We start from the raw sequence: 26,197 nt of genomic DNA, 5'->3' as shown, positions 1-26,197 counted from the left end.
TAATGGGGAACACGAAGAGCTGCAGATAGCCCAGTTCTTTCTCCATACAGGACAGGCTTCTGCAACAGGTACTTTTGAACACAGTCACTGAAAGGAAAATTACATACCTTCCCTCTAAGTGACAGTATTGGTTTTGAGGAAAAAACCAGTAATCCTGAAACAGCTATTATGGACACATTATTGACTGCATTTAATTGTTTGGAAACCACCTCTTTAAAGATTTTTCAGTGGTGGAACCAAGACACCATGAAGATTACAGCCTACTAGAAACAATCCAATAAACCCAGCATTTTTACAGAGTAATCTTTTGCAGCTTATGTAGCAGACAACCAGTTATTTCAAAATAAAAAATTATCCAAGTCCTTAAAAAAATACTATAAACAAAGTAATTTAGCCAGTAGCATTTAATTCTGCTTCCCTTTAGCATACTGTAACAACCAGCAGCAACCAGTTGCAAGGCACCTGTGTCTAGCTAGCACAGAAAAGAAAGGGGAAAAACATTCCCTTGAGTGTGAGGCAGCAGCATTAGCAAGTGTGTATTTCCCCGAGTAGGGATACATTGCTTTCGCACTTACTCCCATTTGGCAACTGCCCTTTGAATGGCAATTCTATTACAGTGAATACCATTGTGCTCATGCTTTCCTAAAGTTCAAACAGTCCGTTGTGTCAGATGGAAAAGAAGCTACCATTGGATCTGGTCTCCCAGATCTTTGCCACTGAAAAAGATACCAAAGGCTATGTGACCTTAAACCACAACCCGATAGCTGAGATGGAATTAATTTCCTTTGATTTTCTTGGTATCCATAGCAGAACTAAAGCTAAACTAACGAGAAGATAAAAATCCATGCAAGGTCATATCTTAGTAGAGATGCCTATAACATGGTAGTTCTTCCCCATGGAATAGCGGAACAGCTACTGCTTTTTTACTAGGAAAAGCGACAAACAGATGTTTAAATAGGTTAAGGATGGCAAGGGGTTTCATTTGCAAAGATATAATAATTAAATTCTCTTTATCAGCTTCTAACAAAGCTCTCCTACATATAAACTACATGCAAATTCTGTATTGCTTGAGGCTGTGTGGCCTTTCAAAGATTTTTGCCAAGAAAAAGCAAGATTTCCTTCAGATGTTAAGTGCAAGGGAGTCATTTACTGCTAGTTATGTCTATAGAAACAGTATGTAGGAATGCCTGCATTTCCTATTTCACTTCATTGAAAAAATCCCAGTGCCTAAAGCTGAAAGACTCCTTTTGATCTTGTCTCAAATTGCAAGGGAATTCAGTAGAAATACTGAGGATGTGCTTTTAAAGCCAGAGCAATTCTGCTTCACTGCTCACTCCCACCTCTTTCCATCTTCTGCCTGTTTCTGGCACTAGCACTCATGCAGCAGCCACGGTGCATTATTTCAGGAAGCTAGAAAAGATGAAGATTAACCTGGGAAGTGATCTTTTCTGTCCCAACCAGCTCCCTGAGCTAGCTTGCTGTATGGTCCCATGACTACCAAGTGGCTTAGGGGCACGAACACACCAGTTAAGACTCAGGTTGGCTTGGACTGGTCAAAAGTCACACCAGAACTCCTCTTGGACCACATACTCCTAGCCAGCCTTAGCAATACCACCTGCAGCTGCGGAGCAAGACATCACTGTTGTAACCCCACCTGCAGCTGCGGAGCAAGACATCAGTGTTATAACTGAAACAGCTCTGCCAAGGCAGTCTGCAATCAGCTGTAGATTTATTTACTGCCATACCCAGTAGAACAGATACAAATGAAGCAAAAGCATTTTTGTGGCAGAAAGCAGAAATTTTACATCTCAGTGACATGATTCTAGAGAAGTTCTTAGCCTTTAACATGTTTTGACAAAGAATGAGACAGGGGCTCACACCTTTCTGTGAAAGTTAAACTCGCTGCAGTGTGACCCAAGTGAACTCAGCCCCAACTAGCAATGCTTATCAAGCTTATTTTCACTGTATCTGATGATGTTCCTGACAGCACAATCTCCAGTATATGCTCCACTAAACTTACATTTAAGGACTACATTACCACACGTCATCCCCCTGCTTCCCAAGCATACTCCCACACAACACCATAAAATCTCGTTTTATTACTTGCATTACATTTCTTGTACATGAATGCATCATCTTTACCACCAAGGTGATGCTAGCAGTCCAAGGCTAGTTTTCCTTGCATGTCTCTACAGTCAGATCCCAGGAGATGATGACCTGCTGGCACTACTGTGTCTGTTTCAACCTCCTTGATGTTATGTCCTTTGTGCATCCCTCCTCCATGTCTCAGTGCTAACATTTCATCCTTGATCAAATCATGTTAGGAAGCTAAAATCCCACTCCCCTTCTGCACCAGACAAATCCAAAACATACCCCCCAGATCCCTTAAAAACAAATCCAAGCACAAGTGAAGAGTTACTACTGGTTCAGCTGCCCAAGGAACAGAGACTGGTAGAATGGAAAACCTTTTGGCAGCAACCATAATCTTAAATCATACTCCTGGAAGAAAAGCTAAGCTAAGTATAAAAAAAAAATAATCACTGGAATTTGGGCTTCATTTGCTCTGAAGTTCATGTAGTCTGGTTTCCAAGCATAATATGCAGCTTAAGTAAAAATAAAATTTAAAAACAAATCATCACAAGATGTTTATAGGATAGGTAGAAAAACTTCGATCTCTTTAGTCTTAACTGCAGCAGCACAGAGAGCAATCAGTCACAAAACAAACAATGCCAGAAGATTCAGATTTTTTACAAGGTCCCTAAATAGTTATCTTTAAAAACAGAACAATAAATACTTTATGCAGTAAGTCCAGAAAACATGGACACTTCCTTTTGGCTCAGTGCACACATTGCATGAGCAATTCATTAATATTTTCCAAAAGCCACATGGCAAAGCTAACCACACAGCAAATATGCTAACATGCTTTGTGTGAGAATTCTATACTTAAATGAAATTCTATTTTAAAGGGCTACTTACACACCAGAGTACTCTGTTCTGCTTTGCAGAACACAACTGCATTTTCACCCAAGCTGTAACATTTGTCTGCTGCGGCTTTTATTTAAAGTTACTGTAGTGGCATACAAGGTCAGTTCGCATACATATATAATTTAACAAAAGTTAAAACTGTTATGAATAACTAACAATTCATTATGTTAGAAACCTGTCAGAATTAGTTAAGCTCACCTCTTTATCCATACTCTCTAAATCCTCTTTACATAGAGTGTACAGGGGCATTGTCTCAGACATACTTGGCTGACGTTTCCGCTTAGATGGACCAGGCTGCTCTTCATTTTCACTCGCTGGTAAGTCGTCTTCTTCAAACATCTGTTGCTGATGTGGCTGAACAACTCTGAAAAATTTGAGGGGTCCCACATAAGAAAGGTTTACTTGATTTACAGCTTGTCTAGAAATAAAATTATGTAAACAATTTATGACTGCCATGTATCTATGATTTTGCTTAATAGGGTTCTGCGTTCATCAACAGAAGAAGGACCAAGTGTCCAGATGAATGCTTTTATTTCCAGTCTGATAGTTTAAGATCTTATTCTACCTTTGACAAGCTACTCACTCTTCCATCTTCCCACTGTTCTTGCAAGTAACCACTGAACCTTTCTTGACACCAAGAGCCTTCAGTCACTGCAGATGCACTGCCCTTAAAATACTTTCATGTTTGTGCACAAGTGGAGTTTGTCCATCACTTGACACATTCATCCTTGAGGAAAAAAATTCCTGCATTCTAATGCATTTTTCCTGATCTATGTTATTCTTTTATTTTTGAGTCTCAAAGTATACCTTTCTATATCTCAACATTACAGACAGGAGTCCTGTAAGCAGAAAGCTCACTTCTGCAGCATCAATCTTTACTTTAGACATTTTCCAGACACAAAGCCTGGAGAAGATGTAGAACAGCCAATATTTCTTCTTAGCTAGTGTATTCAAATATGGTAGCATTTTCTTTTAGTCTGTATTTTATTACCTTGTTAGTTACTGTATTTAATCTGAACACGCAGATATAAAAAGGAATTTCAGAATGGTAATAATAATGGATAAAATAATCGTAACTTCATGGGTATTGCTTTATGATAGTAATAAAAAAATAGACCACGTAGAAAAACAGCAGGACACTTCTACCTTCTTCGGGTAATTTTTTTCCTGTGAATGTTACTTAACTACTAAAGACTTGTAGAAGCTACACAACACAGTTTAACTACAAGTATTGGGCTGTCACACTAACCTTCTGGAACATGTTACAGCAGCTCAGCACCATCCAGAATCCAACTCAAAGATCAAAGTTCAGAGGTCACACATGATTTATGTTGGCCATAAGATTTTGTGTGTGTGTGTGCCTGTGTAATGACTACTACAAACAAATATAAAAGTGACTGCATTTGAAATCACAAGCTGCTTCAAGTTGCAACCACCAGGTGAGAGACCATCAAGCTGTTTCTGATAGTGATGGCGATTGAAAAAAAGGGTACAGTGTAGTCTCTGCCAAGAAGAGTTTCTGTGCAGGATGGCTGCTTCTCATCAAGCCTGGACTTTCAAGAAACAGCTTTAGATCAACAGTCCCACACTAAAACCAAAACTAGTCCCAAACTAAAATATTATTCCATTATGCAAATTCAGGAAGGTTCTACAAACTTATTTTTTCTACCTCAGTACCTCAATTCCAGAACATATGAAATATGAAAGCGACAGAAAGTTGTCAATTTTGTTTATTTTGAGGGCTCACATTTCCCAAATACACATCTCCCTTCTCTCAGATGCCACAGACAGGTGCAGAAAATTTGAATTTATTTATTTAGAATTGGAGGTGGTGGGGGAAAAGAGCCAAGTCACTGCTGTGCTACCCAGACCTGCACCACCTGCTGCAGAAGACTCCCATTAGCACACACATGCCCCTCTGCAGGCTATAGCTTCTGTACAGCAAAATTTCCTGTGAAGCCCAAACAACTTCAATGCTGTGGAAACAAACTAACCGAACCCTTTGGGGTTTTTTTGGTTTTTTTTTGTTTTTTTGTTTTTTTTTCAGAGTTTTTCACAACTAACTTTTTTGTTGGGGTTTTTTTTTTTAATCTCCCGCCACCCTGTGTTTTCTATTTTAAAAGACCAGGGGTTTTTTTGCTATTAAACTGCTGTCAGGCACTAATACTCATAGATAGAAGAGGAAAAGAATACAGCATTCCACTGTACTTTCTAAAAGGACCTTTTAATGTATAATTCCTCTGCCTTTTTAATAGGTACCCTAGCCAAGAGAAAGGTGGTGCTGCTGTTTATATTCTCAGTAAAACAGAGAATGACAAGACAGAAGCTATAGGCATCTTACACAACTGTTAAAAACATAACAAGAACTATAGAGAAGTTCTATGCAGCAGGGCAGTCAAGCAGATACTTAGATCAGAAATATATCTAGCATAATTTTTAAGAAAACATTATCAACTGATGACAATGAGAACTCCTTTTGCAGAATAAAATGTAAGATCATCCTTGACCACATTATTACACACATATATTAAGTGTCAGGTAACTGTATTAACAGATTCTGAAGTCTTATGTTACATGTTTTCCCCAGTACTTTCCACCTGCTATTAGATAAGAAACACTGGGCCTTCTCATGAAAACATTTCAAAAAGCAATTATGAAACAAAGACTTCTTCAAGGTTTGCAAGAGACATTTTTATTTTATCAAAGGTATTTCTCAGGCTTTACATTTCAGCTGTCTGTAAAGTCGAATCAAAATTAGAAGACAAATGCAGGAATTGACATGTATTGCTAATCAGATGAGATTCCAAGTGCTTTAAGAAAAAAAAGCCACATTCAACCCTGCAGAGGTTGGTTGCTGCTTGCCAGTCTTACATGCGCAAGGACATACACGTGCAGCGTGGGTTCAACATTTGTGGAAGTAACAAGCACTTTGTGGATATAACATCGGGGCAAAAGCCAAAATAGCATTATCACAGAAATGTCAAAAATATATAAATTCTAGTCACGCATTCAATTTGGCATGTCATATTTTTGCTGTCATAACAAGACTGATAACATTAAAAAGGAAACATTATAACAAGGAGCATTTAAATGCAGAGAAAAAGCTTATAAATGAAACGAACTCCTACAAATCTTCAAGTATGGCTTCAGCCACCAACATCTGCTTGACATACCTCTTCAAACCAAACATTCAGTGCATCTTAGCATTATGTAAAACCAGGGTGCCACTTAACTTCTCACATGTAAATTAAATCCATATTTTAAGCCTTGTCTCATCTGTTAGTGTATTATTAGCGTACACCAGAATTTAACTTGCAGGATAATTTTTCTTTATTCTAGTCCAAGATGCCATTAGCATTTGCATTGCTTTGCACAACACAGCATCACACATCCCATGACCTGTTACAACTTCAGTGTTTACTCCAATGCTTTCAGAATACTGTTTGTTTCTGTATGAAAATGCAAATTCTTGAGATACACAAGGCATGCCAAAGCTCTGACATGCAGGTTATTTTTGAAGAGGAATCCTTCCTGTTCTCAGACAGGGAAGTGCTGCTGGCTGCCAGTAGGCAGCATTGCATTCCCTTCCCTTCGTACAGATGCAAACTCTTTATCATCCTTTTCCCTCAGGCTGCAACAGCCATGACAAAAAGCAGGTGTTCAAGTGTCACAGAGCCAGGCACAATGGTGAGACCTCGTGCTTGTCATTCAAGATGTTGACTAAATTAACTGAACCATCTGTAATTCACTGGTGACAGTTTCACTGCAAATTGCATGTAGATATTTAAACTAATTATATCCTATTTTAAATTATGTTTCAAGTTGAATTCCAGAAAGACACTAAAAATGTTTAACCCAAAATAAAGTGAGAACTGAAACAGTTCTATATGAAATGGTACTTGGATAACTTGAAGTTCTTTTCAGCAACCAGCCCCCTGCATGCAAGATGTTGTCTCCTAACCACAAGAAGCTTTACTCTCAGAGCAAGAGTCCAAGTACCATTACTATGCCACGCGCTGCTACCGTGGCCCCAAGGCTTTCCTCTCAAGGCAGCACATTTGTGTTTCCCACTATCTGAAATTCAGATTCAGATGAAGATTTTACAAACTATCAAAGATTACTGAAGGCTTTGACTACACCCACCCACAACAGGAGAAGTTGTGAGAGTGCTAACAACTTTAACTCTGCTTAAAATTCAATGACTTAGTTACAACTAGTCTCATCTTTCTGTAGAAGGTGAACACATGCACACATTAAGTCTGCCAGGACACAAATTACATTGCTCTCTACCAAGAAATTGCTGCACTAATGCAGTTCTCTCAAGACATGTATCACATCAAATTTTAAAGTGTATATGAAGCTTTTTTTTTAAAAGCTATCATTGATTTATGCATTAGACAAAGGGAACAATACAGTACTTCTGCCTCAGCTCAGTCAAAACAGAGCAAAGCTGTTCCTATTCAGCTTTGTTACTTTGCAGCCTTTGTGCTCTGCCTGCACTGTACTTTCTATCCACTGAGAGTACTCAGAATGGTATCTGATCACTGCACTGCTTTCCTCCTAGACTTTACTAAGATTCTCCTCACTATCTCAGCTGAAGATGGTGGAGCTGCTCTGAGAAATACTGACATGCTCCAGTTAAGAGATCAGTATTTAGAGGTCAACAACTTCACCACTCAAACCAAATCAATAGGAAACAACGATGAAAATACTTTTCCCCAGCATACACCTTATGCTAATCTTTTTCCTTACAGCTGCTTAGTTGTGGGGTGAAGTTGCAGCACTGAGTAATTTGATTCACTTTCTTAGATTAAAACAACTCAACCCTGAGCATTGACAGTCAAAAAACCAATCAAGTGGAATAGAAAAAGGGAGTAGAAAAGAGACAGCCTCACTCCACCCCCAAAACTTAACTGGGAGGACAGCAGAAGTGTATTTCCTTTTCAATAGGATGCTTAAGAAGCACCTCAGTATTAATGAAAATTAGGCTTAGGTACAGACAAACTCTTCATTAAGTTGGTAGCAAAGGTAAGAAAAACATCAAAACCTATTCTTCTTAAAGCATTGAATGATGTATTAATATCAACATAACCCATCATACTAAAGCATCTTGCAAGTGTCATGACAATTACATACATGCACAACTTTCCCAGCTCTATTTCTAGACAGAATCCTTTCCACAATAACTGCCGAACGAAACCAAAAGCTTTTCAGCTCCTCTCTTGATACCTGCTGTGTCTTGTTAAAGTTTTTACTCTTCATTTACCATGTCACAGTAAAGTAAAAGGCAGGCTTTAAAAGACACAGTTAAAAAGGAACTGAAAACACCACGTCTTCACAAACAAGAGAGACTCAAAAAACCAGTGTTGACAGCAACAGGGAACTGAAGTAAGAAAGAGCCTATAAACAGATAACAACTGAAAAAAAACAGGTTGAAATAATTTAGTAGCAGGAAGATAAGAGTAGGAACATAAGCTACACTACTATACTAAACCTTTACAAGTGGTAACATTGCTAAAGCGTAAGGGAGAAGAAAGGTACAAAACTGTGCACTCAGAGATGTGATTTATATTTTTTGAAAACTGCTTCACAACAACTGCTATACTCTGATGGCATTGTACAAAGGGATTCACATTTTATAAAGAAAACCTTTGCCTTCAGCTTGGTTTGTCTTTACCACTGGACTCAAGAAGTATTCCAGAAACTTGTATCTTTTATGTAGATAATTTGATATGAATTTTAGGTATTTTACACATCCTAAAGAGATCAAGTGGTGTTTTTGCAGCTTAACACAAATTTAGACAAAGTCCAGATGCTAGCCTTTGTACTTCAAAAAGCAGGCTGCCACCTCCTCCTGCTGCTTTAGTGTCTTGATTTAGTGATCTAACGATTATTAACTAGCACTCAGCCATATGGCCTTATTTAACAATACTCAGTTAGCTACACCCTTCTTCCACCACTTCTGATATTCTTCAAGAACACAAAGCTAATGCCCCATTTGAAGGAATTAGGTGAAGAGGAAAATTTTATAAACATGACCAAAATGCTCTCAGATCTATTTTATAAACAAAAAACAATCCAGTATTGTAAGACCCATTATGAAACATCAGGCTGTCTCACTTCAGAGATGAGTTACTCTAACATTCTTTAGAGCACACAAACTAGTGCTGAATTTATTTGCTTTGAGGCTTCTAGTTGCACTTCAGGGAGGTGCAAAAAGCATCTGGAATTCCAGCATCCTGATTTCACTTCAGCTGACTGTTCACTTTCACTCATTTCCTCAGCTTTTCAGAAAGCAAACAAAGTAACTAAAGCAAAGACCACAATTTGATCAAATGCAAAGACAACGAGTCAAATTTTCTACAGAATTCAAAAACACAGATGAATGACTCTTAGCTATGCTTTAGGTACCTGAAGGATGAGTGTTCACCGTGGACTGGTAAGGTGATGGGAGGAGCTGGAGACTGGATGTACATTGACTGCCCAGACGTCTGTGAGCCTTTCCTGATTAGCTTTCCAGTGTTAGGATCATAAAGTCGAACTTCAGGACCAGGTTGAGACTTTGGATGGATGGGTGTTGGATGAAACAGAGCTGTCTGAAATGTGCTGTGTGTATCAGGAAACGTGGCAGGGCTATTTTCTCTGTTAGATGAAGTTCAGAAAAAAATGCATTAGAAATTTAAATGAGCTATCTAACCAGAACATAAAAAATGAGCAGTCCTGTGTTTCTAAAGGAGAAAGGGGGGAAATGGTTTGGAAGATTTCTCAAGAAACATTTCTTCTCCTCTACCCCTAATTAAAAGTCTCACTGAATTTAAAACAGAAAAATGCAAATACACAGATATTGTTATATTTATATTATTAAATAATTAAATATGCCTTAAAATTGTCTAAACATATAAAGTTATAAAATGGCTTCCAGGTAGTAACAACTGCACAACCAGAGCAGCATGATAATGTGCATATATGCAGCAAAAAAAAAAAAGCAAGCTATTGTACCAGATCTTTGTATTTGCTCTCCAAATTGGCTCTGAGAGAAAAAACCCCCATCATACTAATTTGCAGCATTGTAGCAAGTATTAAAAGTGACATAAAACTGTAGTTTTTACAGTATGCTTTTATGGATGTTTCTGAAGTAGTTTTATAGCATGAGCACTTAAGGTCAACCAATTCTAACTTCACTTATTCATTTTCTTATGCCTTTTTTTTTGCTATTCTTAAGCTCATTTTATATGCAAATATCTTAGAGGTCAACCCCCTCTAGTTCGTAAGTGCCTTGGACCAGTAATCATTATTTCAAGCAGTTCCATTAAGAAAATCTTCTCCAAACCAGTTGCACATATTGGGTTAAAGTAAAAGCACTTACATTAAGACAGATGTCTTACTGACTGAAGCTTGAGAGGGGGAAATATGAAGTCAAGGTATATTGTATTTGAAACACAGAAGTAGGAAAAATTATCATGTTTCAATAAAATGGATGAGCAAATGAAGACAGGAAGACTAACATTCATCTGGACATCAAAAAAATGATGTTTACAAGTCAATCTCCAGATTTCTTTGCAGTGTCAATCCTCTGAGACAGACTAAACATCCCACACAAACATTCCAAAGTTTGATTAAAAAACATCTGACAGTACTTTTTAAAAGCAAAGTATTCTAGTCAAGCCATAGGTAGGCTACATCTCTTTCGTAGCTTACAGGGATCCTGTGTCTTAGCCTGGTCTCCCATTTGATAAAATGACCTCACTTCCAGGAGTTTTTTCTTCTGGCATCTTTAAAGCCTCACAGACACACATTCTGCTCTCAAAGGGCAGAGTACACCTTGTAAATAGAAAGTAAATCTCTAGCCTACTCAATCACAGCAGTATCAGTTTAATACAGAAAATCCAATATGCTATGCCCCTTCCTGCCTAAACATGGCAGGGAAGGTCCTCTGTTAGGCTTGCAAGACACTATTAGTGTGAGTCTATTCAAACATAAGGCAAGAAGCAGAAGCTGCCTCTACAGTACCTTGTGATGAGTTATTTCAGCCATGGCACTTCCCTGAAGGGGACTGTTATTGACAGTACTCTGACTTCCTCTGTGTAAATAAAGATTTTCACTGCCTTTCTATTTACTGTCCTCCTAGTACACTGGGGTTTTTTTATCTTTTCTGTTTCAGCAATTCTTATTATCACACCCAAACCACCTCTCACTACTTCCTTTCTTCCAGTCTTTGCTTCAATCTTCACACCTTCCTATCCTTCTCAGAATTTTCAGTAGTATTTTTTCTATTTCTCCCTTTTTCCTCATTACCAAGTCTCAGAAGAAAACGCCATTTTAACCAATTTTTCATGTTATGGAAGTGTGTATATTTTTTTGGCAGCATGAATGATCCTGCACCTTGGTGGCATTCCGTGTGTTAGCTCATGGATGAACTGATAAAGTCAACTTCTCCAACTGAAAACAGCTAACAACAGTTACTGCTAAAGAAACTACTGTCACTACAGCTTTCTCTCAACTGTGCTACTTGCTGAACTACTGCCTGACCCCTTGACAATCTCCAGTTTAAGTAGAACAGAAAAAGACAAAAATGGGGAGCTGTTCCATAAAATCCGTAAGCATTGCACACCATTCTGCATTTGTCAGAAACCAATTTTACAGCTGCATTAACAAATCAGCATCATTATATGAACAGCCTATTTTCATAGCCCCTATTCCCTCAAGTTACCACTTACCTGTGGCCTGACCCCTTGACAATCTCCAGTTTAAGTAGAACAGAAAAAGACAAAAATGGGGAGCTGTTCCATAAAATCCGTAAGCATTGCACACCATTCTGCATTTGTCAGAAACCAATTTTACAGCTGCATTAACAAATCAGCATCATTATATGAACAGCCTATTTTCATAGCCCCTATTCCCTCAAGTTACCACTTACCTGTGTGTTTTGATGATCCTTCAAGTAAGAGATGTTCCTCAACCTTGTCCCAGCGCTCCAGACAGCTCCACAGCCAATCAGGGTTTACAACATGGAGGTTCTTGCAGTCCTGAGCTTGCCGTACTTTTTCTGTGCCTATTACAAAGTCAAACATAACATCACAGTGTTCCCAGACGCACAGCAGATAAACCAGCACATAGTTAAAAGTAAGATCAACATTTTGTGATCAATCTTAGAGGGGGGAAAAAGCGAACACTTCTCCCCAACACAACAAAACAATCACAACTAATAAAAGTGAGAGCCTAAATAAGATGCAATAACCTCAGTCCCAAGCTAGATGAAGGTATTGCAACTTCCTGAAGAACTGGCACCATGGAAGTAGTCCCTTAAAATCCATACAGAAAATCTCTGCATCTTTATGTCAGCTCAATGAACAATACAAGTGCACTTTTGCATTTAATCTCTTCATTTCTATTTGTCAGAGTCTACACAGAACTTTTCAATGCTGTTAAAGCCCAACTTATCATACTAAGCTTTTTTTAAGCATAAACCCCTGTTCATCCAGCATGCTACCTTTTAACAGGTAGCCTCCCACTCAACCTCCATTTGCCACAAGTGGAGGCAAAGCAAACCACTGAATTATTCTGTGCCAAAGAGGAACAACAAATGTGAAGTTTAAACGTGGCAGGCTAGCATGAAGACCATGTGAAACCACCAAAGTGTAGCATGCAAGTAACAGGATGTCAAATTCTGCCCTCTGGGGACATCAGAACAAGAGAGAAACTCAGTAAAGTTGCTATACATCTTTGCCAAGAAGTATCGAAACCACAGGCAAGTACAACACAGCTGCTCGTTCCCTCCTCCTACCCCTGCAGTGGGATGGGGAGGAGAATCAGGGGAAAACCCCACTAATATTAGTGAGCTAACAACTCTTTAACAACTGAAACAAAGTAAAATATAACAATATTCATATGAGCCCTTGTATATTTTCACACATGTGACTTCAGGAATGAAGCCACCAGAACAACCCCCAAATTTCACAACTATTTTGACACAGAAGCAAGAACAGTAAATTAATCTGACATTTTCAGCATAATTCCCTGAAGTTTCACCTGCATGACTGTCATTTAACATGATTTTACTTGTTTCAATTAACATGAAAATCTTGGAGTACACATACCTCTTCACATAAGTTGAAGATGAGAGGAAACACCTAATTGCAAATACTTAATGAACTTTGTACAACCTAACTACAATCCACTGGGGTAGATAGATGAACTGAAATGCACTTGAGGACTGACCTAGCTAGTTAGTTAGACAGTTCAGTTTCAAGACTCCTGTTTATTTAGTCTTTTGAATTTACAGAAAGGGCAGGCGATTTGTGCTTCACCAAACTGCTGAAAGCTTTTGTTTCCCTACTTCTCTTTCCCCAAACCCAACAGAATCCTGGAGTAGGGCTACATTTTTCTCTAAATAATTTTTTCCTTGGATTTAGATTAACAGTGTTTTGTGCACAAATGCATTACTTCTATTTTCAGCAGCAAATGCAAGAAATTCACTAGCTCAGGATATAAGAGCGGCACACAAAGCTTTACTTCACACTAGTACCTTGGGGAAAAAAAAAAGTTAATTTAAAAATCCAAGACCAACACAAACATCAACATAAGTTTTCGAGACAAAGTCCTTTCCAAACCACAAATGGATTTGGACATGCTGTATTTTAAATTTTGGTATGAAATAAAAATAAAATCACTGTCCAACAAAGATTCAATGAAAACAATTTTAGAATTCCAACTGTTTAATCCCAGCACAATTTTGTGGTTCCAGAGGTTTTAACTGTCTGAAAAGTAAATTTCTAATAAAGGAGGACAAGTGCACCCGTATCATTCATCCCCTGATTTAAGAAATCCATTTTCCAATTAATTATCAGTTACAAAAGTAATCAGCAACCCGGAGCACATTCACACAATTGTTGCTGGAAATGAGCCAGTTTAGAGTGCCAGAGGGAGCTTTCACCAGAGGTATCATTATTATTTATATTGCCTCAAATTGTAGAAATACCCACTGCTAGAAACAGTTAAGTACAAAACTGTATTTAATTTATACACAGGGTGCGTTTCAGAGGAAAGAAAGTTCTGAAAGACAATCAGGTTATGAGATCTGGGAGAAAAAGGATTGAAAAAGTTAAAGACTTGGCTCAGAAACTGTTTTCTTTGAGAATAAAGCAGAAAAGCAATGGCACCATAAAAAACCCAGACATAAGACAACAGCTGTTATAAAGAGGATGCTGAAATCAGGTTCATAAGCATCAGAATTTCTGGGGAAAAAGCAACAAGAGCAATGAGGCCAGGGGAAGGTTAGGTACTTAGTGCCTGGTATTAGATACCACACCAAGTATCACACACAACTAGCAATATTATCCTGCACCTCAGAGCTCTGGAGCTGACTGAACACAACATACAACAGCAGTGATTTCACTAGTAAGCACACACAACAGTTAACCAGAGTTGGTGATGTTATTTTGATAGATGGACTATGCTGCTCCTTTTGGACTTCATCAGGGTAACCTGAACAAAACCTTAAAACTGTACCTTCACCACATTATATCTGTGAGGTTACACAAGGAGACAGCTTCCTCCAACTATTTTTAAATCTGATGTTTCTGCACTGATGTCAGGTGCTTCATCTTGCGGCTTTTTTCTCCCCACCCCCACATTCTGCATTCACGCATATCAGATTGTTTCATACCAGATGTACACTAAGGAGCTAAGTAAATTCTTCTAGTCAACAGGAGCCTAATGGAAAACTTAAACACAAAAGCCCAAATGGCACTATTTTGTATGAAGTTGTTAGTCTTCTGAAACAACAGCTCTGAAAGGTATATGCCATTAACATAAAATTAAAGTTGCACAAGACAGAGACAGACCTCTTGGAGCAAGTCCATAGGAAGCCATAAAGATATTCAGAGGGCTTGAACTCTGTGAAGACAGGCTATGAGACTTGGTAACGCTCAGCCTGAAGAAGAGAAGGCTCCATGAAGACCTCATTTGCAGTCTTCCAGTTCTTAAAGGGGCTTATAAAATAGAGGGCAAGGGACTTTTTACACAGGGAAATAGCAATAGGACAAGGGGGAATGGTTTTAAACTAAAGAAGGGAGATTCAGATTAGATATTAGGAAGAAATTCTTTACATGAAGGGTAGTGAGGCATGGAAACAGGCTGCCCAGAGAAGCTGCGGATGCCTCATACCTGGAAGTGTTCAAGGTCAGGTTGGATGTGGCTCTATGCAACCTGGTCCAGTGGCAGGTGTCCCTGCCCATGGCAGGGGGTTGGAACTAGATGATCTTTAAGCTCCCTTCCAATCCAAACCATTTTACGATAATTGGTGACATGAAGATTAGTGTGCAACCAAACCCACCTCTCAAGGGTCAAAAGTCTTACCTTTCTTACCCCTGCAACATAAGGCTTCCTGCTTCCTTCCCATTTCTAAAGCACAGCTGCCTAATTCCACACTCCAGCATACTGAAAATTGCATGAGGTAACACAATGGCATCCCCTCAGGGAGTGCTTTCTATTTCTAGCTGACATCTTCACAAATCAAGATTTCACATGTATGATATTCTTAGAGCAAGATTTGGTGAAAGACCAAATTTAACTGGCTAGGAGAAACAGTAGTGCAATACCTAATAAGTTTACCTTCTCCTCTCCTCAGTGTGACTTCCTATTTTGGAAGCACTTTTTAAGACAAAACAACTGAAAGATTTTAATACATCCAAGCAACAGTATTTCTGATGCAGTTAAAACCATCTGAACTATCCAGCCGGGCTGAAAATCACTTAGAAAAAGCCTGTTTTTTCTGTACTACTTTTTTGCTTTATTGTCCTCTTGTCACCTTTCACAACTTCAAATTCTAAAGCTGTTCCAAGAAGTTAAAAAGGCACAAAAGACTTTCCACATGAAGCAGCTATGGTTCAAGTTCACCACACCTACCCTCTGATGGATACGGTCTGAACATAATATTGGAAAAATGTTATTTTCAAACCTCAGGAAGGTACTCATCAATTCTATTTCTGAAGGTGCAAACAAAGGTTGAAATCACAAAACCCTCTCCCATTAATCTTGACAATTAATTACTAAAAAAGTAACAAAAATCAATACTGCAACAGTTAACTTCTACAGCTGTTCTCCAGGGTACAAGTCTCACTACAGCAGCTTATTTTATCTTATCCAAAGCATGGAACACAACTAGCACTTAAGCAACATAGATAAATGGGAGCTGAGCTGTATATTGAAGAAGACTAAAAAGAAACACTATAGTGCATATTTGGCTATATTCACATTACCAAGTACTACAGCCCAAGAGGGAGATCTTGCAGAGCAAAAGGGTGCTGAAGGAGCCATGCTCACTCCATATGCATTTCAGGGAGTTTTGCTTTGGATTAGATCTGCCCAGCCCTGTTGGTCGATGCTCTAGTGTGACTGAATGGCTACCTGATCTAGTGGGAGGTCGTGGCAGAGGGGTTGGGACTAGGTGATTCATAAAGTCCATTCCAACCCCTTAACATTCTGTAATTCTCTGAATGTCCATAAGCACTCAGCCAACTGCGCCCTCCAATCCAATCTCACCCAGGAGGAACTCAATGTGTGTGCTCAAGGCTGTGCCAGGACAAACCAAAGCACGTGATGGGAAGGCAACCACTAGAGACACTCACAAAACACTCACCTGATTACAATACACCAAAATCAACATATCCTTATCGCAGTTTGTAACCAGGTTGTCAGAGATGGCTCAGAAAATCTGATCACTAAAAGTTAATTTCTCTTCAGACACTTCGTATATATACATCTTGATTTACAATCAAATCCTGAAGCTCTTCTGCAACAACATTAATCTAAGACAAATTATGCAGACCTCAGTGTTTTGTCTTACAAGAATTAAGGGATGACAAAATGGTGACAGATGTGCTGTTCTGAGGTTACACCTAAAGTTGAACTTTAACATTGCTTTACCAACAAAAACAACAGGCTTACCTGGTCAGTGCCCAAGTTTAGAGCAGTGCTTAACTGGACTTCAATAAAAGAGACAGGCCTTGAAAATATTCTTCAGAAAAAAACCAGTTGTTGACACATTAGCTATAGAAAATGGCATGGAATCGAACACACTTTGCAAAAGAAAAAAATTCAGGGCCTAAACTGACATTTCCACTCCTACCACACTACAATAATTTTTGAGTGATCTGAACAGCTTTATCTGCTCTACTAGCAAAAACTCAATACACAAATCTAACGTGTCTTTCCTCTGCTTGGGAAGGAACACAACAAGGTTTATGAAATGGTGTGATAACTGCTTAGCCAAGTGTGTACACAGCTATAACAACTCATCACACAGTGCAGTTCATTGATGCTTAAAGCAATCAGCAGATGTTTCAGAAACTGAAGTAAGATTTATGCAGCCCATGGGCAAGTGGAAAGGACTATAGGTTAGCCTTTTCTCAGTCACTCGCTTAGGAAAGCTGATGATAAAGACCCATGTGTTTTACAGGAATTCAGGTAGATAGTATTTTCTGCTCTAAAGAATGAAAAAAATCCTAATATATTTAATTTCAGAATTCAGAGTACCTACGAAGAGAAAGAAGCTGCCTATCTGCAGAGAAAGAGAAGTATATACAAAGAATAAAAGTAAAATATTGACTCCAATAGGATGGCAAGGATCCTGTAAATACAACCCAAAATGGTCCATTCAATGCACCAAGCTACGATGAGGTCACTTTGCAGAGGGAAAACCCATCACTCCAAGTCCTAAAGGGTACTCTATTTCACACCAATTTCTTCCCTCTTATGCCCTTTGACAAATTCTTCCTGCATCTTCAAAATGAAAAAGCTAACAGTATTTACCCTCAACACTGCTGCAGGTTAAGAATATGCCATTTATGACACCTCAGCTAATACAAGGTAAACATATAAGCTTAGTTGCTTAGAGTACAAAGTCTGCCATTGTTAGTGCAATTACCCAGAAACACTGAACTAACAGATAGGTAAAAAAAATAATAAAAGCAGCATAACAATGATGCGTGGTCTCATGTCATTGACTTCTGAATAAAACTTAAGGGACATGCTTTTGCTTCCCCTTTTCACCTGCAATTAGACATCAAGCAGTGCCTCTGATGTTTGCCACAGGAGCCAGAGATGCAATATTTGTATGGCCTACTGGCAGAAGGGACTTGTAAGAATTTGCTCTCTTACCACACAAGAATCACTATGAAAATTACATTGACAGATGAATTATCACAAACCCAGCTGTGACAGGACACAATTTATATCCTTAAAATCTGATTAAAAAGTTCCCTTCGTGAAATTAGGATGATGCAAGAGAACTACTCCCATCTAACCAGAGGTGAGAATAATATAGTCTACATTTGAAAAAAAACAACACCAAAACTCTACCATACCATCAGAACCACAAAAAACCACCACTAAAACCAGCCAATCCACAAGAATCTTACAAAGGGTTATTGAATAATAGTTTTTCCCTCTGAATCCCTCTACTTCACTGCCAATGTCACAGAAGTAACTACGAAGTGATGACAGATGACAATAGTATTCCTCATTAGGCAGAAATGACTCCCAAGTTACCTACTCTAGAATTAGTGCAATATATAATTTAATCAAAACCCAAGTTAAAATAGTTTTTCATATTCAGATCTACTTCAGTAGATGATTCACTAAGAATGTGCAGGTGGTAATAAAGAATCTGCCTTGTTGATGTGTATATGTACCTAAACACAACCCCCCACAAACTGTGCATTTCAAAAATAAACAAGAAAAGTCTCAACCACTTCTCATTACCACATGCTGTAATGTAATGTTATTCAACCTTTTTTCCTCTAGAGAAATGCATAGGTTTGGGAGGGTCTCCATTTACATTTACCCTATCATGCAATAGTTGCATCTGATGTATAACTCCATTCAACAGCCATCCAGTGCAAGGTACACAAAGCAACTTTGAAATGAAGCATTTCAAGATTTGATACTGGAAGAACATCACTTATATTGACAGCTATTACATCTCCAATGAAGTATGACAAACTTGCATAATTCTTTGCTGATGAGTTTTAAAAGAGCTGTTTAGCAACCAGTAAAACTACAGAGTACTGCAATTATCACAACTTCACTACTGCAACTATCAACATCTTCACAACCCAGAATCCCAGATACTTTCATTTCAATGCAACTAATTCCATTTTCTGAGTTTTAGGTTGTTTATACTACTAAAATTTCTATCTCCATTTGTATTGTATGTTTTTAGTACTTAAATGCCTCTACACAGACACAACCTACACTTAAGGTCATAAACACTTTGAGAAAAGTATACACACATGTAGTATAGCCAGCAAAAATATAACCTTTTTTAAAAATACAAGCCAATGAAGCCAAGCTGCTTCTGATATATTGAAAGCTTTACATGAACAGCAGTCAAAAATATAATCCAGTATGTGGCAAATGTGTATTTCTTTGCTTATGACATTTAAGCACGTCCAAAAACGATCTGTAAGTTTTAGATGATCTAAACCATGCAGACTTACTTTTGGATTTCATGGGCTTGATTATCAGATCCATGTAACTTCACAAGGCCAACAATGAGGGAATCAAGGGACAGGGTGCACCCAAAAAAAAAGTATACTAGAGGCTAGCGCTGCCCTGTTACCTCTTCTATGGGAGCTATCAATAGTTTGCTCCTATCTATTATACCTATGCAAAGACAGGCAAGTTTGTCAAAAAGAGCACTGCTGTATCTTTATAGGAAGATCACTATAACCTTTTCTTTGGCACAAATGTTAAAAGTTTCTATTCAACTTTAATAGTAAAGGACTCGGTACTTTAAATTCTTAACCAAAAAGTGAGACATGACATTACATCGGAGGTTATTTAGTGGGTCTTTCTTTTAACAATTACAAGCCACACATGATTAAAAAAGAAAAGAATAATCCTTTTAAACTGGCTTCTACATTATTTTAGGAAGAGTATTTCATTTCCACTATCATTTCAGTTACGTTAAAGCCTGTAGGTTATAAAAAAATACAGCTCAAGGCATGAACAAATTGTAACAGGAAAAAAGCTGCTGGAAAATGCGAGTCAAGTACCTACCTGTCCTTGCTGCAATGAGATGTGTTGCTTTATCAGGATCATCAGCACTCAGTACTAGATTCTTCACAATTTTAGCTCCAAGTGCTGTGGCGTGATAGTGTTCCCGTGTTTTCTCAATGGGGAAGTTTGTTGGGTAGAGTCCGCTAAATATTATCGTTACATCTGCCAACACTTTACTTTTTAGTTCTGGCACTATTTTTCTGATGTCTGGAATTTCCTCAGTCTCTTTTTTCAGGTATTTATCATACTTTGTGTAATAATCAGTGTGAACTCGCACAAGGATCTCTTCGAGATATATTAAATGATCATCATCATCTGTGTCATCCTCCTCATCTTCCTCCTCCATACTCTGGTCTAAGGACTCACCCATTGTAATTCCAGACTGTTCACTAATTTGAGACTCTGTTTCAGCTTCTTTTTTGTCTGCACACCCATTTCCTAAATCACAAAGGCCTTCCTGTTCACTTTCTTCTTGTGCTTCAAGATCAGTTTCATCCCGGGTGTTTTCACTAGGTAGAGTGTCCCCAGAATGGTTCACCAGACCATCCTTTTTCTCACTCACATCAGTGCCACTCTCTTTCTGCAGATTTTCATCCTGCAGAGGTTGTTTGGATTTCTTCCAGCTTCTCTTTTCCTCATTCTCACTATCTGATACAGAAGTGGATGACTTTCTGGTATCCAATCCATCATCACTTTCACTGTCACTAGACAGTTCAAAGTCCAAGTCATTTGTTGTTTTCTCTTGGGTTTGCTGCTTCTCTGTAACTGTTCTATCACCTTCTTCTGAAAGAATCTGAGTTTCTTTCGTATTTGTGAACTCATTAGTGGCCTCACTGTCTATTTTGTCATCACTGCTATCATTTAAGGAGTCCTGGGCATTAACTTTATCACGAGAGTTCATATCCCTAGCAGACATTTCACTGCTTACAGAAGTACTTCCATTTGCAGTGCAAGTGTCCTTTGCAGCTTTCTGGAGACCATTGCTCTGCTCTTCTACACATATAACATTCTTTATTTCTTCAGCATATTTTGCTGATGTTACTGCTGAATCCAGTATCTCTGGTTTTGTAGAGTGGTTTGCTAAAACACAGGCAAGAGGGAAAACATATCTATTTTCTCTGTATTCACTTTTAAGACTAATCAAAAGTTCATTTTCTTTTTCCTTAAACACAAAGTTTACATATGAAATTAGACTTCATTATGCGTAGAAGTGATCATTAGACTTTCCAAATTGTTAACACACTCTGCCTGTCAATGATTATTAGAACAGGCAAGCCTAATAAATTTCACTTTCATAAAGAAGTTATGTAAACAGCTTTTATTTCTTTCTTTCTTCAGTCACACAGGTCATAAGTAATTATTTGCTAACCCAGTAAACATTAAAGCATTTATCTTGTAGCATAACTTTTCCAATTACATCTCAAGGAAATGAAAATACTACAGTGAAAAAAACAAAAGAGGGGGCAAATTTGCTTCAGAATGTCCTAATTCAGAACTACTGTAAAAGAACTTCTTTTATAAATTTCCATGTCTTTCATATGTTACCTATTTTTCATAACAAAATAAGTACTTTAATACTTGAAAAGATAGACATTTTTGAGCTTCATTTGAGATTTGGCTGGAATAAAAGCAAAAGGGTAACAGAGTTAAAGGCAGAAAAATAGTTTTAAGCTGTGTCTGTGGACATCTGCAGAAGAAGAGGGACAATTAAAGAAACTGCAGACATCGAAAAGCTTGCACACAAGCATTCATCAGGAACATTGCACTAAGAAGTCACCCTACTTTCTCTCCCTTTTGTATGCATGTTCCTGTCCTACAAGTAAGAGTAACAGTCACATGCATCACAGTGGCCTGATTTAGGTTGAGTACATTATTCCTGTTTCCATACTGGACACCTCTAGTTCAACAAGGGAAAAAGAGTGATGTCTTATTACGCATTAAAATTAAAAAGCCTCTTGGCTAAACTGGAAAAAGTCCTGCAATTCTTGAGATTGTTTTTCAAATACATTTTGCCCCAAAATTAATACTAACCCAGTGATGTTACAGCTTCTAAATCCTTCATGTGTATTACACTGCTGAGCCTGCTAAACACAAGGCCCTCGTGTCAAATGCCAGAACACCACGTTCAGCAGATGCTAAAAGCCCCACACTAATTTTATTAGCACAATTTAAGACAGGGAGGTAAGCAAAGATCAAAACATTAATTTTCAGCAGTATGTCGAGGCCAGAGTTGAATAATCATTGCTTCCAAGTAGAGCAAGGAAGGAGATAAAAAAGGAGAAACCTACAGAGAAGAAAAAAACTGCCATGTTTTACACGGAGGTGTGGGAAGAAACTGTTCCCCTCTGCGTTCTCGAACAGCTTGGTGCCTTGCCAGATCAGCTCTCAGCCATAACGCTATTACCATTTTTGCTGTAGTTGGCAACCAAAAGAAAGCCTCTCAAGAACAGTCCAGTTTTACTAAGCTACTCACACTTGTGCTGTCAACTAAACAGTCTAGGATTGCCCATTGAGCACAACTGCAATACTAGTAAGACCACCAAAACGACTTACACAATCACATTTTAAAAGTGGACAAAGGTGCAAAGGTGGTTTAAAAACCAATCTAATTACCTTTCCTCTTCATTTGCATTTCTCTTGATCCAGGAGGTGCATTAATATCTCCTATCCCCTGAAAGTATACATACTTCTTCACAGTTATCAAATTGGGTGCAAACTTCCAAACATCCTCCCTGTCATCAATGATGCAAACCATGGAATCTCCACATGGAAAGAGATCTCTAAGAGACACAACAGTTGATAAAATTAATCCAATTTCAGAAATTTATATAGTAGTTTCCGCTGACATTCTGATTTATTATGAGCATTACTGCAGAACATGCTTCTATATGAACTTACAAAAAAATTAGCAATATTAAAATTATGGCATTCAAAATACAGTATTTGAACAAATTAAAGTTAATGAAAAACCCCAGCTATTTTAAAATCCCTATCCCAAAGGCTAGAAGCAGAAACCAACAAACCTCTGCAAGAACAAAATATTCTAACATTTCGGTCTAGTTTTCACTGGTTTTGTTAACAAACAACCCGAAAGTCAACTATCACATGGTCAACACAGTACTTATATATAAATAGAAAAAAAAGACAAGAGTTTTTCAAGAGTAGACTCATTCAATCCAAGATAAAGGAAGTATTAATATCACTTATCACCTAGGAGGACGAGGGGGAAAGGATTTAAGTTGCATATAGAAAGAACCGAGAAAGAAAAGAAAAAACCTTCTCATTTGCCATGGACAGAAGTGCAAGAGCAATAATTTCCAGTTAAAAGTAGCTAGATTAAACATACCTATCTTAGGAAAAAAAATCTTAGCTTTATACTCTGAAAGAGATCAGAACCTGAGCTTAGACTAGAATATGAATTGAAAGCTCTAGGTGACTTAATTTCAAGAAACACTAGAGTTTATAACACATTTGATATTCCATTATGAATTAACCTCAAAGTGAGAATTTTGGTTAAGTTAAAAAAAACATACCACACAAGTCATTATACAAGATCACAAGATATTAAGTGGAAATATGGTTGCTATCACAAGAATAAAAAGCATAAATAAAAAAATTATGCTATTGCTTCACATTTCTACTGTTCAATCACCATAGAACCCATTAAGCAGATGAAATGCTGCAATGCCTAATGTCTCAGTTCTATTGAGTGTGTGCAGTTATTTAAGAAGCAGAGAAAGGACTATAAACATGTTAAGTACCAAGGGAGCAATTTTTATTTTGATTAGCATATTCTCTTTGTTGTCCTATTTTGTTTAATGCATAAGACCCATATACATACCTAAGATTCCCAGTTTTAGAAAATGGATCAATACATTCATCTCTTGACAATATCCGATGGGAAAAGAGCTTCTTTTCAGGGTCCAAAAATCCTTTTGGAAGAACAGATTAAGAAGTTAACATTCAAGACGTTTGTTCCTTGATTATATTTTATATAATTCATCTATTTTAATGGGCACAACAGCAGTTTGACAATTTTAAGGTAAGATATTATATGGAAAAATGTACTGTGGATCAAATATTTGTAGCTAATTCAGTGAGATTAGTTTTAAAAATCCCATCTCCTTTTCTTTCAGGATGGCAACAAAACTGAAATTAAAAATGACTGAGTTTGCAACAGCCAAATAAATAAGGCTGAAAGAGATACAGCAGGTGATAGATACACATGATTTTTGCAACTTACATTTATCTCTTTATAGTTGGCTCTTTAAAGCTAAGTGCTCTCCTTAGCTCATTATGCCTAGGGACTGCAGAGATGTCTCACAAGAGTCGGCAATGTGCTGCAATACTTAAGCACAGTGGGCAAGTTAAGGGACAGTTCAAGCCGGAGCTCTTGCATTTGCAGGTTTTAAGTTGTACCTCTAACAACTGCTTCAATACATTAATAACACATTTATATATCCTGGGATTCCTACAAATATTTAGGCCCAGTGGCAGTAACTTTTCTGACTGCACTCTTAAAAAAAAAGAAGACAAAAAAAAAAAAAAAGACAAACCAAAACCAGAAAAGAAGCTGTGCTAGCTGATCTTAAAGCAAGACAAAATGCCATTATACATATAATGAATATATCCTGGGATTCCTACAAATATTTAGGCCCAGTGGCAGTAACTTTTCTGACTGCACTCTTAAAAAAAAAGAAGACAAAAAAAAAAAAAAAGACAAACCAAAACCAGAAAAGAAGCTGTGCTAGCTGATCTTAAAGCAAGACAAAATGCCATTATTTAGGAAAATGGTGACTTGGGTGTACAGACATGCACATGCTTCTGAACCTAGTCTCCAATAATGAAGTTCACCTTCATGAGCAGATCACAGCCACGTAATCGCTTGGATAGAAACTGGCATTTTGCATGCTAATCTGTATTTTTCATCTTACTGAATTTGTGCTGAAGTTAGCATCAACTTCTCATTCTTACGAATAATACAAGGCAGTCAATACTTACTTGGGAACAATTCTTAAAGTTTTACTTTCATTTATTTTAAATGGTGGTCATCTTATAGCCAGCACTAGAGTTCAAAATGACCACAGACTCTAAGGACCAACTTTAATTTTCCTTCAAGGAGCTTTGAGTATTGCACAGAACACATGTTCAACTCCTTTTAAGAAGTCTAGCTCCCAGGAGAACATTAAGTTGGGACTTCAAAAACAGAGGGTATAAATTTAAAAAAAATTAATATCAGTCATCACTTCTGAAAGTTGATCCTGTGTGTATTTAATATTAATGTGTAATTGGAATAACTTAAAACCCATAAAAGCAAGAAAATTCCGAGTTAAGGACAGAGGTTCAACCTTAACTCACCCGACTATGCTTAAGAATTGCTGCAAACTCGTAGAATCATCCCCTGAAGTGAGACCCTTGCAGTACCTAGGCATAATGAATTGAGAGAATTAGCTACAAAGATTTATTGCCATACACACAGATACTTTGACAAACTACATTAGCTGTCACATAACTTGCTGTTCTCCGCAATAAAATTGTCTTGCACTAGTTTTCTGAATACACAGGGACTCTACACTAAATCAGACAGGAGTGCACTGATTACATGGTAAAACCACAACGAGGCAGTCAGTTGCAGTGTTGTCTAGCTAAAACTGTAAGAAAAGAGAAGTTGAACAAAAAAAGCCCAAAGGTAGAAAGCCTGGCTGCCAGGGATTAGAGGTAAGATAGTGTTCTGCACCTATATAGTAAGGCTTTGGTAAAAACACACTGAGGATATAGCTCATTAAAGATGTACCTGCAAAGATAAAAGCCCACCTTAATAGAGTCAGGTCTTTCACAGCTAAGCTACTTGAATAACAGCACAGAAAACACCACTGGTCTTTTTAACAAGTTCTTCACAGGTCAGACTGTTTAATTACTTTTAGATGCTCCCTAGTCAACTAAATTAATGCTTTGGTAAAAACACACTGAGGATATAGCTCATTAAAGATGTACCTGCAAAGATAAAAGCCCACCTTAATAGAGTCAGGTCTTTCACAGCTAAGCTACTTGAATAACAGCACAGAAAACACCACTGGTCTTTTTAACAAGTTCTTCACAGGTCAGACTGTTTAATTACTTTTAGATGCTCCCTAGTCAACTAAATTAATGA

General features: G+C 37.8%; 1 protein-coding gene across 1 annotated transcript in view; it reads right to left on the bottom strand.

Moving 5' to 3' along the window:
• The window catches only part of CTDP1 (CTD (carboxy-terminal domain, RNA polymerase II, polypeptide A) phosphatase, subunit 1), an 89,734-nt gene that overhangs the window by 53,269 nt on the left and 10,268 nt on the right, over positions 1 to 26,197 (bottom strand). Inside the window, exons 5-10 of the mRNA XM_009083814.1 lie at positions 23,888 to 23,978; positions 22,660 to 22,826; positions 20,047 to 21,126; positions 11,899 to 12,037; positions 9,397 to 9,627; positions 3,184 to 3,349 (exon numbers count right to left, since the gene is read on the bottom strand). Coding sequence (XP_009082062.1) covers positions 3,184 to 3,349; positions 9,397 to 9,627; positions 11,899 to 12,037; positions 20,047 to 21,126; positions 22,660 to 22,826; positions 23,888 to 23,978 — 1,874 coding nt within the window. The remainder of the gene's footprint in view (positions 1 to 3,183; positions 3,350 to 9,396; positions 9,628 to 11,898; positions 12,038 to 20,046; positions 21,127 to 22,659; positions 22,827 to 23,887; positions 23,979 to 26,197) is intronic.

Source organism: Acanthisitta chloris, unplaced genomic scaffold (assembly GCF_000695815.1).
Source record: "Acanthisitta chloris isolate BGI_N310 unplaced genomic scaffold, ASM69581v1 scaffold1281, whole genome shotgun sequence".
NCBI classification, from domain to species: Eukaryota; Metazoa; Chordata; class Aves; order Passeriformes; family Acanthisittidae; genus Acanthisitta; species Acanthisitta chloris.
The sequence above is the reverse complement of the archived record's forward strand: the minus strand, read 5'-3'. Positions and strand labels throughout refer to the sequence as shown.